Source organism: Gopherus flavomarginatus, chromosome 25 (assembly GCF_025201925.1).
Source record: "Gopherus flavomarginatus isolate rGopFla2 chromosome 25, rGopFla2.mat.asm, whole genome shotgun sequence".
In the NCBI taxonomy this organism is placed as follows: Eukaryota; Metazoa; Chordata; order Testudines; family Testudinidae; genus Gopherus; species Gopherus flavomarginatus.
This window is the reverse complement of record NC_066641.1, coordinates 14,987,372-15,000,339: the sequence shown is the minus strand read 5'-3', so window position 1 is coordinate 15,000,339 and position 12,968 is coordinate 14,987,372. Positions and strand designations below refer to the sequence as shown.

The window sequence follows — 12,968 nt, the reverse complement described above, 5'->3', positions numbered from 1 at the left end:
CCTCAGGGAACAACAGGCAATCCAAGGGAGAGGGAGCTGAGCCTCCCACAGATGTGCCACAGGCTGCCCCACCGAGCTCTTGCCCTGTGCCGGAGAGCTCAGAAGCAGCTGGGTTGCCACCTGCTGGGAAAGGGGTGAAAGCAGGAGAGCAGAGGTGGCATCCTCATGCTGGGAGCTAAGCCAGCTCCACTTCTCGGTCAGCTGTGAGTCTCCTCCCCCTCCTCCTCGGATGCTAGGTTCTCCCACACCTGGACACCACGCCAGCAGTGTCATGCACAATGGGCGCTCCCTCCTCTGTTAGTGATGTCACGACTGGTTATTGTAGTGACAACTGTGATGTCACAAGCAGAGAGAGCCTGGAAGAAGTAGCCAGAGCAAGGGAATTTTGAAGGTGACTGATGACCTGTTCTCAGGCCAACCCTCTCCCTCACCCCAGAGCCCCGGAGAGTGGGGCAGAGGAACACGGAGTGTTCCCTTCAATAAAGGGAAGGCATCACTCTTCCTTAGGCCTGCACTGCTCTCAGACCCCCTCCCCACAGCCCTGAGGTTGCTAGCGAGAAAAGCTGCCATCACAACAGGCAATAGCTGGTGCTTAGCTCCTTCACTCCTGAGTGCAGGGGCCTGGTCCTTTGTGCAGAGCCCAGCTTTGTGGGGCTGGGCCCCTCCGCGATACTGCAGCACAACTCACAGCTGTATGCTCCAGAGTGGAATAATCTCCAGCCCCAATGCTGCAGCACTTCCCGCCCTGAGAAAGCTGCTCTGCCTGGGCCTACTGACTGGAAGTGGCTGGGGAGCATTTCCTGGCTCGCTGGGCCATTACTCTGGGTTTTGCTAGAGCCTGGCCCTCGTGCTCAGCCTCTGACCCCTCTTGCCAGGACTGTTTGTGCTAGGGAGACAAATTAAGCAGCCCACCAGTGTCCTAAGGGAGTGAAACTTTCTCATCGCAGACAGAGGGAATCTGAGAGCCAAGAGCAGAACCTAGCATTTATTTCCGGTAACTGTGCTGAATGCTGCAAAGAGAATCTTGCAGCCCCCTCACAGCAGGCCAGGCCAGGCCAGGTCTTTCCTCCACATCTGAGCCTTCCAGTGTGTTGCAATGCACTTGTGATGACAATCAGCATCTCTGAGCCCCCATCTCCCACAACCAACCAGCACTGCAGCACTGCTGACAGGCTCCAGAATCAGGACTGATGGCCAGGGCCTGGGGGAGTGGGGCTGGGGAAGGAGAAATAAAGGTCAACTTACGGGAGCAGGTCTTCCCACTGCCCCCCAGATCATCATTTCCTGTTCATAGCAAACAGGCATCGCAATCCCCATGTGTTAGGAGTTGGAGTCAGGGAGTAAAGTTTAGGCCCGAATCAGAACTTTCCCAGAGTGTTTGGAGCTGGGGTTCTGGTTCCAGCCCATCTCTAGGAAATGGATCACACATAAGTCTGGGTTTGAAAAGCACTTGAGTGCTAGTCTATTAGGCAGGGAATGCTATTTTGAGCACCAGCTCCCTTGACCCAACAGAGACTGCAAACCCCCCAGACCCCTCAGCAAATGTCTCCTGACCAGCTTGCAGACAGATGCAAAACCAACGCAAAGAGCCTGGAGAAAGGGTTACCAACATTGTATTTCAGAAATAAGGGACTGTTTTCTTAGCACCCCTACTCTCTCTCTCTCCTCTGATATTATTATTGTTATGATTAATTATTAACAGGACTCACCTCCATTCATTATCGCCAAGGGTGTTTCTTGCTGCTTTTTGCAGCACTCAGCAACTCCCAGTCTTCTTGTACCAAGATGAAGAAATAAGGAACTGTTATCAGCCCTTATTGCCTGGATCCACCTAGCAAAGGTCTGCTGCCACCCTGTTCTGGTGGGGAGAGACCCCTGTGTCCCCTTAAGCAATTGGAATGCAGAAATTCAGCCTTTAAACAGGCACCCAAAAACTGAGTGAACAAGACACCCTGTGTTAAACACAGCTTCCTGGTCACCGGGACCCCTTCCGCGGCCAGCCTTGACAGCTGCAGGGTCACACAACAGTCCTGTAACCCAGACTCGAGGCCTGGCCACAATTCTGGCCTCGGGAGCACGGTCTCAGCACTCAAACCATCCAGGCTGTTCTCCCACTAGCTGTGCAGTGAGATAACAAGGGGCATTCTGGGCAATTCCATGCAAATGAGCATGCCAGCCAATGCCCCAACATCTCCACAACTCCCCATGGAACTAGCAGTCCCCAAAGTGCACCAGTCCTTGAGGCCCATCTTGAACATCGATCTGCCATCTGCAGTCTGCTGCAACATATCCTGAGCTTTCTGATAGTCTGCCTGATGCATTCCCGCCTCCCACCTCTTAGTCATCGCTGTCTTACACCCTCCTGTTGGGTCTCCGCCAGGGCCGGCTCCAGGCCACAGCGCGCCAAGCGCGTGCTTGGGGTGGCACGCCGTGGGGGGCACTCTGCCAGTTGCTGGGAGGGCGGCAGGCGGCTCCGGTGGACCTCACGCAGGCGTGCCTGCAGGAGGTCCACCAGAGCCGCTGGACTGGCGAGCGTCAGAGTGCCCCCTGTGGCGTGCCGCCGTGCTTGGGGCGGCAAAATGGCTAGAGCTGGCCCTGGTCTCCGCAGTAATCCTGCTGGGTCTGTTTGAGCCCTGCCTCCCTCCAACGGGAACACTCATGACCTTCATCCATTGAGCTCAAAACATTTTACAACACAGAGTCAGTATTATCGATTCGTGCCCCTTTTACAGCACAGAAAACCATGGCACCAGGAGGTCAAGTGACGCCTCCCAAGTTCCACACACTGAATCATAAGCAGAGTTGGGAACAGAACCCATATCTTCTGCCTCCCATGCAGTGCCCTGGAACTTCCACCCAAAGGAGCTTTTGGTCCCTTACAGCAGTGGTTCACAACCAGGGACACACACACCCCTGGGGATACACACAGGTCTTCCAGGGGTGGGGGTACATCAACTCAACTAGGTATTTGCCTAGTTTTACAACAGGCTACATAAAAAGCACTAGCAAAGCCAGTCAAACTAAAATTTCATCAGTCAATGACTTGCTTATACTGCTCTATAGACGATACACTGAAACGTCTAAGGACAATATTTTAATTCCAATTGATCTGTTTTACAATTATATGGTAAAAATGAGAAGGTCGGTCATTGTTCAGTACTAGTGTGCTGTGACACTGCTGTATTTTTATGTCTGATTTTGTAAGCAAGTAGTTTTTAAGTGAGGTGGAACTTGGGGTACATAAGACAAATCAGACTCCTGAATGGGGTACAGTAGTCTGGAGAGGCTGAGAGCCCCTGCCTTACAGCAACACAAAACAGGAGACAAAAGCAAGACATTTCTAAAGCCATTAGCACTTTTTAAAACCTTTTCCAAATGATGCTGCTGTAACTTACCTCTTATTAGCACATCTTTTCCTGTGTTTTATAATGTGGACATATGTGTAACTATTGAATATATGTGAAGGTACTGACAGCTGTAATATTTTGACTGACATATACCTAAGCCAATGAGGATACAGAGCTTGTAGCAATACAGAAATGTTACAGGAAATAAAAATTGGTCTTGAATGCACATCTAACCTGAGCTCCTTGGTAGGCCTGTGAGAAGATGACAGATGCTTGCTAGTGAATGTTTTGCTTGAAGCTATATCAGGTCTTGTCTAGTGAGTGTTCAGAGCTTCTGTGTCTAAGTTTCTTATACACACTCTTAGATAAACTGCAACTCTGCACCAGGTCACTAGGTATCTGTTGAATCAAAAGGGACCTGGGAAAACTTTAATTAAACATGAGGTATTTCAAACTTTGTCCAATTGAGGGCCCTGCTGACAACATGCCAGGAACCTGACTGCTGCACTAGTCTGGGAGCTGGTGGAGTAGAGTGGGCTGGGGCCGCGTTGCTCCAGTTCCCGCCACTGCCAGTGAGTGCAGGGTCACTGGGGGAAAGAGGTGCAATGGGGGTGAGCCAGGGGCAGAGCAGGGGGGAGGGTAAGAGGCAGGGTGGAGGGAGTTGTCCAGGGCCCCACACCCCCTAGGGCAGGGGTGGCTCTAGGCATTTCGCCACCCCAAGCACAGCGGCATGTTGCGGGGGGTACTCTGCCAGTCACCGGTCTCGCGGCTCTGGTGGACCTCCCACAGGCACGGTCTACCGGAGCCGCAGGACCAGCAGACCCTCCGCAGGCATGCCGCCGAAGGCTGCCTGCCTGCCGCCCTCCTAGCAACCAGCAGAGCGCCCCCCACGGCATGCCGCCCCAAGCATGCACTTGGCGTGCTGGAGCCGCCCCTGCCCTAGAGATGGCCCTGCCCCTTGCAGGTGGTGCCAGCCAAGGGATAGGGCTGGTCACTGGGACTAGTGCTGTCGTGTATGCAGCACCCAGTTGCCTAAGGCACCATGACATTTGGGGCAATTTGGTGCCCCAGATTTCTTGGTGCCCTACGCAGCTGTGTATATTGCGTATGCCTAAGGACAGCCCTGTATAAACCATCTACAGGTCTATGGTGTCAGTGAGCCAGGGCTGACTGCTGCTTTCGATGGAAGCCTGAGCACATGGCCCAATGAACAGTCGATCACTAGCACACTTACAAGACCCTGCAGTCAGTGGCTCAGGGACCTGTCTGGTTCCGGAAGCCATTGTAGGTGAATGCGGGCAGGGCTGGTGAGCACGAGGCTGTCTTTGACAGGCAGGCAACAGGATTAACTTCACACATGCTGGGGTCCTGGTCACTTCTGAAATAGATGCTGTCAGGTGAGTGAACAGAGGGGTCTTCATCAAAATAGTTGTAGGGTCTCAGGAAGAAGCCGACTGCGTTCCCCACAGTCACCGTGTTAGGAACATCCTCGGTATGCGGGACGTGCAGGAAGCCAACAGAAATCCAGGCAACCAGGTCCTGGAAGAGGAAGAGAGGCGTCACTGGGCTATTTCAGGAGAAGTGCTGGCTAGGAGAGCACACCTGGGGCAGACCCTCTGTAAACACAACTGAGCAATGACCACTGGTCCAGCATACACTTCAACACACCCAGGGAATGAGGGACTACCCTGCAGGCTGTGACATGAACTGTTCTAGCCAGCAGCGTGTCTGCCCACCCCTGGGCTGGACTCCCCATCTGCTTGCTCTGTGTGTGTGTGTGTGTGTCTGCCTGCCTGCCCTGCACACTTCCCTGGAAGGCGCTGCAGCCCTCAGTGGAAGGACCCAGCACACCTCATTTACGATGGTCTCATTGTCTATGAAGTCAGCAAAGGCCACGGTGGGCGTCCAGGGGTCATTCTGGTTGTAGATGCTGGTGCTGGTCGGCTCCTCCTCTTTTCGTTTGGTGACGGCCAGTTTGTACCTAACGAGCAGAGAGAAAAGATTGATTTGCCCTCCCCATGCAGGCTGAGCCTGAGTGACGACATCCGTTCTGGGAGCCTGGACTCCTGGATTCCCTTCCCTGCTGCATGAGCCTGGGCAAGTCACTTCTCTCTGTCCCTGTTTCCCCAGTGGCAGAATGGCAATAATGATTCCTGCCTCCAAGGGCGTGTGACGATTAAAGAGTTAGTGTTTTTAAAGGGCCCTGTGTGTGCGGTGTGCTAGCGGAAAGCCCTCTCTGCAAATCACCAGTGTAGTGGCCCCACTCACACAGCATCTGTCAATGGGGAGCGCCCTGGGAGAGAACCCACCCGACACTTACAAATGCTGATAAGGGGCAGGAATACTAGGGGAGAGGATATGAAATGGAAGGGCCATGAAACGATCAGCACAATGTGGTCAAACAGATGAGTCATGAAGGACAGGACATGGCACAGGCTGTGTGGTGGAGAGAGACAGTCTGGGACATGACAGCAAGGGATGGAAAGATTACCGTAGAGATCTGGCTACAGGGACCTTGTGAGACCCAGATTGCTGCCTCCCAGTGAGCATCATACTGCAGTTAAAGGGACACTGCCCAAGATGACAAGACTCGACATGTATATGTTAAATAACAATCTAGATTCACATAGAAACAGGGGAGCCATAATATCTTTTATTGGACCTCACCCACCTTGTCTCCCTAATATCCTGGGACCAACACAGCTACAGCAACACTGCATACAACAATCAAGATTCATAGCATTTCAGGCCAGAAGGGACCATAAGATCTATCATATCCCTCCTGTATTTGACAGGTAGGCCATTAAATTTCATCCTGTTTCTCTTGTATTGAGCCCCAGAACTCCAGAAATGAACCCAGTCCTTATCTGAAGACATCACGAGACAAAGAACCAACATTTACCCTGGGACCTGATTCTATTGGTTAATCGCCCTCACTGCAGAAAACTGGGGCCTAATTTCTAATTTGAATTTGTCTGGCTCCAGCTTCTAGTCAAGGAACAACTATGGAGAGAAGCAATTCTTCCACTTTTCTCTTGTGTTTTAAAGGCCAAGAATATTTATTGTAATTGTTTAACCTTTTCCCTGTAGGGCAGGAAGCCACAGCCCCACAGCCCAGAGCTATGGCATGACCCTTTCTGATTTCCCTCTCCAAACAGAGCAAGAACAAAGTTAACAAAGAGCCATGGCACGGGGGAAAGAGAATTGGGGTTTGTGTCATCAGCAAAATAGCGTGGAGATTCTCTGGGTCTGAGCCCACGGTGAGTCCCCGCCCCAGACAGGGCCCCCCATCTCTGGGGATGACCCTGAGGTGAGTTCCCTCCTCAGACAGGGCCCCCCATCTCTGGGGATGACCCTGAGGTGAGTTCCCTCCTCAGACAGGGGCCCCCATCTCTGGGGCTGAGCCCATGGTGAGTCCCCGCCATCAGACGGGGGCCCCCATCTCTAGGGATGAGCCTGAGGTGAGTCCCCCCCCTCAGACGGGGGCTCCCATCTCTGGGGATGAGCCTGAGGTGAGCCCCTCCCCCCAGACAGGGCCCTCAGCTCTGGGGCTGAGCCTATGGTGAGTCCCCCCCCTCAGACGGGGGCTCCCATCTCTGGGGATGAGCCTGAAGTGAGCCCCTCCCCCCAGACAGGGGCCCCCATCTCTGGGGCTGAGCCTGAGGTTAGTCCCCTCCTCAGACAGGGGCCCCCATCTCTGGGGCTGAGCCCATGGTGAGTCCCCCCCCTCAGACGGGGGCCCCCATCTCTGGGGATGAGCCTGAGGTGAGCCCCTCCCCCCAGACAGGGCCCCCAGCTCTGGGGCTGAGCCCGTGGTGAGTCCCTGCTCCCCCCCCCAGACAGGGGCCCCCATCTCTGGGGCTGAGCCCACAGTGAGTCCCTCTCCCCAGAAATGGCCCCCAGCTCTGGGGCTGAGCCCGTGGTGATCATGGGAGCTGTGCCTGGAGGCTTTTAAAATCTATTTTTAACTTCACTCACAGCTCCCCAGACTCCAGCAGCTGGGCAGGGGGAGCGAGCGCCTCCGTACTCCTGGCCTCTTTCCCTCCACTTTGTCCCAGCCTGGGATGCTATTTCAGCTTTGCAGGGATTTTACATCATTTCCCTTTGGCTGTTTTCCCTGCGTGTGTGGGGCTCGCTAGCAGGGATGGGGCCTCCAGAGACTGAGCAATGGCAGAGAGGGAAACAGCAACTGCAGAGCTTGCATCAAGTCAGTTTCTGTTTTGGATCCATGTCTCCGGGTCTCTCATCCCTGCTGCCCCAGAGTGACCCCAGAAGGACAGGGTGGGAGAGCCGGGGTCAGAGGCATAACCCAGCCGATATATCAGTCAGAACACAGCATTACTGCTGCACCCAAGCAAAGCTGGATGGAAACAGGCCAGCACTGAATTCCTTCCTTTATCTTGGCGTCAGACTGGAGAGTCCACCCAATCCAGTGTCCCATTTCTGAAAGTAGCCAGCACCCGCTGCTTCAGAGGAAGGTGCAAGAAACCCCACAGGGAGACTTGTGGAAGAAGTGGTTCCCCTAGTGCCAGGCAAGCAGTGCTCAGCTCAGGCCCTGAAGCAGGAGGCTGCTGGCCCAGTGCTGTATCACTGAAGGCTGCTCCCCATAGCCCCGGTTTTACAGCCACTGGTCCCAACATGGCACCAACCCGCAGAGGGATAGCAATTATTTAAGCACAAGCAGGAATTGCTTAATTTCTAAATGTGAACACCTACCTCCCCCAGCTGATGGACCGCTCCATGGAACTGGCTTCTGGCAGATGGTCCCCAGCAAAGCTGACTATCTGGATCCTGTAGCCGCGCTGGTGTCCCCACTTATTTTCACGGTTGGTGGTGAAGTGGACGTATCTGGGGATCTTGGAGTGAAGTGGGAATACAGCCTTGTCCTCAGTGTCCAGGACTTTCTTGGTTAGCCGTGGCCTCTGTATCTGGTGCTCTGGACTCCAAGGAGCCTGCACGGTATCGAATGTCATGTCATGAGCCACCAGAGAATTCTTTGTTCCTACAAGGCAAAGAGAAAGCCCCTGAGAAATTGCATCTTTGGTCTCCTGGGCTTCCCGATAGGTTGTAAGAGTCAGGCCGTGGCTCATTCCAAACTGCAAACTACAGGGGCAGGTCCTGCAGCTCACTCAGGGGGATGAAGAACTCTGTGAAAGATCTTGAACAGAACCAATCTATTGCATAGAGGAAACACCACCCCCTCCAAAAGGAGCAGCTGACAATACTACAGAACAAGGAACTTCCTACTCACTTAGCATGTTGGGACATGAAAAATTCAGAGTTCTCTGCTGGATTGACTCATCAGAGTAAGGGATCCCCAGCCCACCCTGCTGTGCACCCAAACTACTTGTGTCCTCTTGGAAATTCCTCCTTGCTCCACTGCTTTCCATTCTTCAGCCATGTGGGAAATGGGGAAAGGTCATTTCCCCCTCTAACTCCTGGGAAAAAGGGTGTTCTTTCCTCTCAACACTTAGAGCTGGCATGGGGAACTGAGATTTATTGCACCGGGCTTATTATACAGTGAACGTGTTTCAAAATCACTGGCTATATTTCTATGATGTCTCCTCAGGCAGCTCCACCACTAAACGATGTATCTGCCACCTTCTGTCTGTGACATGAGTATAGAGAAAATCCTTTAATAAGTGCATCTTTTTTCATAGGTATCACCAGTCCATATTTAGATCGTTCAGCCATCTAACTCCTCGAGGGTAGCAAGGTGTTACAGTGCATCCTCCAATCCTCTAATTATGCCATCTTCAATAATCTGTCATCCGGTCTTCTAAGAGGTGCTGGTCCCACGGGACTCATGACATTTCATGGGTGGATTAGGGGCAACCCTTTGTTGAGAGGATTAATGTTTAATTTTAGTTATAAAATACCTTGTGCTTGGTTCAAGAGAGTTTAAAAGTCCAGAAAGGAGAAAGAAAATTAACAGCTGAATATAGTGAAGAGCTACAGCTCTGCCCCTGCAGCTCTCCGGGAGGACACCAAGTGCTTTCAGCCAATGCAACCCAAGTTAGAAGCATTATATCATCAGAAGAGACTCTTGCTAGCTGATGATGCCAAGAGGGCAGAAACTGTCCCTAGAAGCTTCCAACAGCTCCTGCCTTTTCACAACTCTTCCATGAGTGTGAAACTATTCACAGGAGTCACATGACACAGGGGTATTTGCCATTGAACCCTCCCTGCCCCAGGTCATGCCATGACAGTCAGGAAGGAATTGAAGTCTGTCGTGTGTGCCTGACACTCATTATGGCGGGGGGCCCATGTGTGCTGAGAATGCCTCTGGGACTTAGGGTGACCAGATGTCCTGATTTTATAGGGATAGTCCCGATATTTGGGCCTTTTTCTTATATAGGCTCCTATTACTCCCCACCCCGTCCCTATTTTTCACACTTGCTGTTTGGTCACCCCACTGGGACTTGCTCAGCGGATGCTCCACTGCTTAGGCTCACCCCTATGAGGAAGCTGATAATCACCACCCAGTGGTTAATAGGACACTTTACTGGTATGTGGCTAAGGTATGGTTGGTATTTTGTCATGTGACGCTGTTCATGCAGAAAGTCACTAGCAAGAGTAATCTGTTTTCCACGCTATATCCTAGTCTAATAGCTGGGTTTGATTCCTGCAAGCATCCCCTTTGGGGCTAAGCAGGTCTGTAACATAAAATGGCCTCTTACATGTGCAGAATGAATGCATGCTCCCACAGGTGGATAGGAGTGAATCCGTCCTAACTTGTTATTCCCGGGGCAGTTAAGTTATACTCTTCCAGGTTCAATGCTGAATCCCTTTTTCTCCCCCCAGGGAGGCGGTTGCATCCAAGACCTATGGCACGTAGTCAGCAAAGTTTGTGTCTACAATTCCTAAACCTGCCAAAGTTTGATGTTTTTCCTATGGAAGTTGATCCAGAAGGTTTTCTAATTTAATCTGGCTGCTCCACTTTATCCGCTGCTCTGGTGAGTTTCTGTGCCTTGGCTACACTCGAAACTTGCTTTGAAGTGCGAGTGTGGTCCCAGCGCTGCACATACTCCAGCTCCCTGCGGGAATTAGCTTGCAGCGCTGGGAGCCGCGCTCCCAGCGCTGCGGCACTGTTTACACTGGTGCTTTGCAGCGCTGTATCTTGCAGCACACAGGGGGGTGTTGTTTTCACACCCCTGAGCGAGAAAGTTGCAGCGCTGTAAAGCGCCGGTGTAGCCAAGGTGCTCTCCAGCTCGCTTTATGGGGAGGGGACCCTGCCAGCTCCCTGAATTACAAACTATAGAATGCAGCGCTTATATCTAGTGGCCCCGATTCTTGCTGCATTCCAGCTCCTTTACACCATTTCCGAACAGGGCTGGTGTAATGACTACCCCACACACTCAGCTCCTGGCAGAAGAGTGAGCCAGGGGGTGGGAAAGGATGTGACTGCCTAATCCCTTTGTGTTGCAGCTGTTCTCGGCTGTGGGAATCTGCCTTAAATTTCTAATTTACGCTGGGGGATGGGCAGGCCCTGGCCAAGCCCAGAATTCAGAAGCCCCCTTTGCAACACCTTGGGCTGCTCCCAGAGTGAGAGCGAGAGCGAGAGCGCGCACATGCAAAGAGACCTACCTCCAACATCCAAGTCCACTTTATAATTGATGAAATGGTTATGTATTGTCCCTAGGGTGTGTTCCCCAACCTGACTGCCATGTTCAGTGCCTGTGCCATAGAAAAAGGATGAGCTAATATAGCCAGTGGCATGGATTTTTACTTCAATAGCTCCGTTCTGGTAGAATATGAAGTCCCAAACGTAGTCATAGTTAATGAGAGTTGAAATGGCTCTGAGAACAAGAGCATATTTAGTCAGACCGCCATAGTACAGGGACTGCAAGTTGGAATAATGACGCCTCAGCGGGACTGAAGTGTCCTGCTCGAAAATACACATGGAGTTTTTATTAAGTTTAGGGGTCTCTGATTCAACTAGATAGTGTCTATCCACATAGGTGGCTGTGTAGGGGCAATCAACACCTCGGACCAGCTCAAAAGCAGACTTGCCGATGCCAAAACTCGCATCCATATATCTAGTCACCATCCCTCCAGGACAATTAGAGCCGTAGACAGCAAGGGCTTCTTGGAGACTCAGCTCATAGACAATTCTCTCTCCATTGAACTTGATGTCAAAGAGACGTGGTCCTGTATTCACATCCATCCCAAAGGCAAAACTCCAGGACTGGAAGATGACGTGATTGTTTTGGATGCTGTAGCGGGGCCCACGAGGCTCATATTGCAAAGGGCCTGGTGCCATGGGGGCTGCTCTGGGCCTCATGGAACCAAATTCCTCATCAGGTTGGACTTTCTTAACTTTTACCTCTTTCACATGGCCTTGTATGAACTCAGTCTCCAGCTGCTCCATGTCTTCATAGTACTGGCCATTATAGAACACTTTGCTTATCCTCCATTGGGAGGCATCCAGGCTGCTGTGATTAACCAGCACCTCCAGCCCCACTGGGTGCAGATAGTAGCCGCTGCCATTCACGTTCTGGAATAGAACAAACCAGGTGGCACGATCTCCTGACTGGAACCCCCGAGGAACTGAGGTGAGGGTAGCAAAATTGGTCTCATCATAATCACAGCACTCTCTGAGCAAGCCTGGTGCTTTGGAGAACTCCTGGTAGACAAAGCGGTCAATATCCTTGTATTCCTTCTCAGTCACTGGTCTGCGGTGATATGGCAGCTTCCCTCCATACTTCCGCATGGTGACATCCCTGTGAGTTGTTGGCTTTGGCAGGGGACCCACCACGTACTCCGTGACATTCGGATCTGGTTGGTTTCCGAAATACACCACAGCCAGCGCCTGCCGGGGGGGTCGCCTGCCTCCACGATCCAAGAACCCCAATGCCTCTGCCTTGGTGGGGAGCTGCACATCGACGTAGTAAATGCAGTTATCAGAAGGGTTTGCTTGAGAGGCATCTACCAATGGCACCCCAAGGTTCTCCTGAAGATACGTCACCACTTGCTTCATTTCTTCTGGCGTCAGATCAGCAAAGACCAGGCTCTGGTCGCTGTGCTCTCCCTTCTGGCTGCTCAGGCTCTGCGGCTCACAGGTGGCCGGTTTCACTCCTCTAGTCAGCAACACACAAACCAAAGCGAAAATTGTGGCTAGCGCCAGAACCAGGAGGATGAGGACAGTTTTCAGGTTCATGTTGCAGCTGCAGAGGCGGCTCCTGAAGCCTGACAGAATGGAGGTCCCTGCTGCAGGCAGCCTTGCTAGGAGGGCAGGCTGTGCCTGTTTGGGGGGAGGTGCAGGGCTAGAGGAGGGAGATGTGGTAAGAAGACGCTTGAGGTTTGCTGTCAACCATAAAAGGCTTCTTCTGCGTCTCCAGACCATTCACAGGCTCAGCTTCTTAAGCAGCACTTCAGGTCTCCACGCAGCACTCACTTCCTGGCCAGTTCTTCGGGAGGCGGGTTACAGAGGCTGCCCCCAGCTCCGCGGTCCTTTGGAGCAGGGATGGCTTTGGAGTCATTTTAGAAAATACAAGCACAGACCCAAAAAAACAGGAAAAGCAAAATGCTCTGGCCAACAAAGCAGAGATATTGAAGAAGAGAGACTGTCTGCTAGGGGCTTCTTGCCAGATGTTGTAACCCGATCCCTCCCTGGTTACA

General features: G+C 52.4%; 1 protein-coding gene across 2 annotated transcripts in view; it reads right to left on the bottom strand.

The window, feature by feature from the left end:
- Positions 1 to 3,079: 3,079 nt before the first annotated feature.
- LOC127040436 (membrane primary amine oxidase-like) overlaps positions 3,080 to 12,968 on the bottom strand; it is a 36,064-nt gene continuing 26,175 nt past the window's right edge. Inside the window, exons 2-5 of one of the 2 annotated variants that reach the window (XM_050934578.1) lie at positions 10,935 to 12,175; positions 8,064 to 8,349; positions 5,199 to 5,328; positions 3,080 to 4,886 (exon numbers count right to left, since the gene is read on the bottom strand). In XM_050934578.1, coding sequence (XP_050790535.1) covers positions 4,602 to 4,886; positions 5,199 to 5,328; positions 8,064 to 8,349; positions 10,935 to 12,175 — 1,942 coding nt within the window. In that variant the 3' untranslated portion in view covers positions 3,080 to 4,601. Of the gene's footprint in view, positions 4,887 to 5,198; positions 5,329 to 8,063; positions 8,350 to 10,934; positions 12,907 to 12,968 lie in introns of those variants that run through there. The other variant, XM_050934579.1, reaches the window with a different exon arrangement.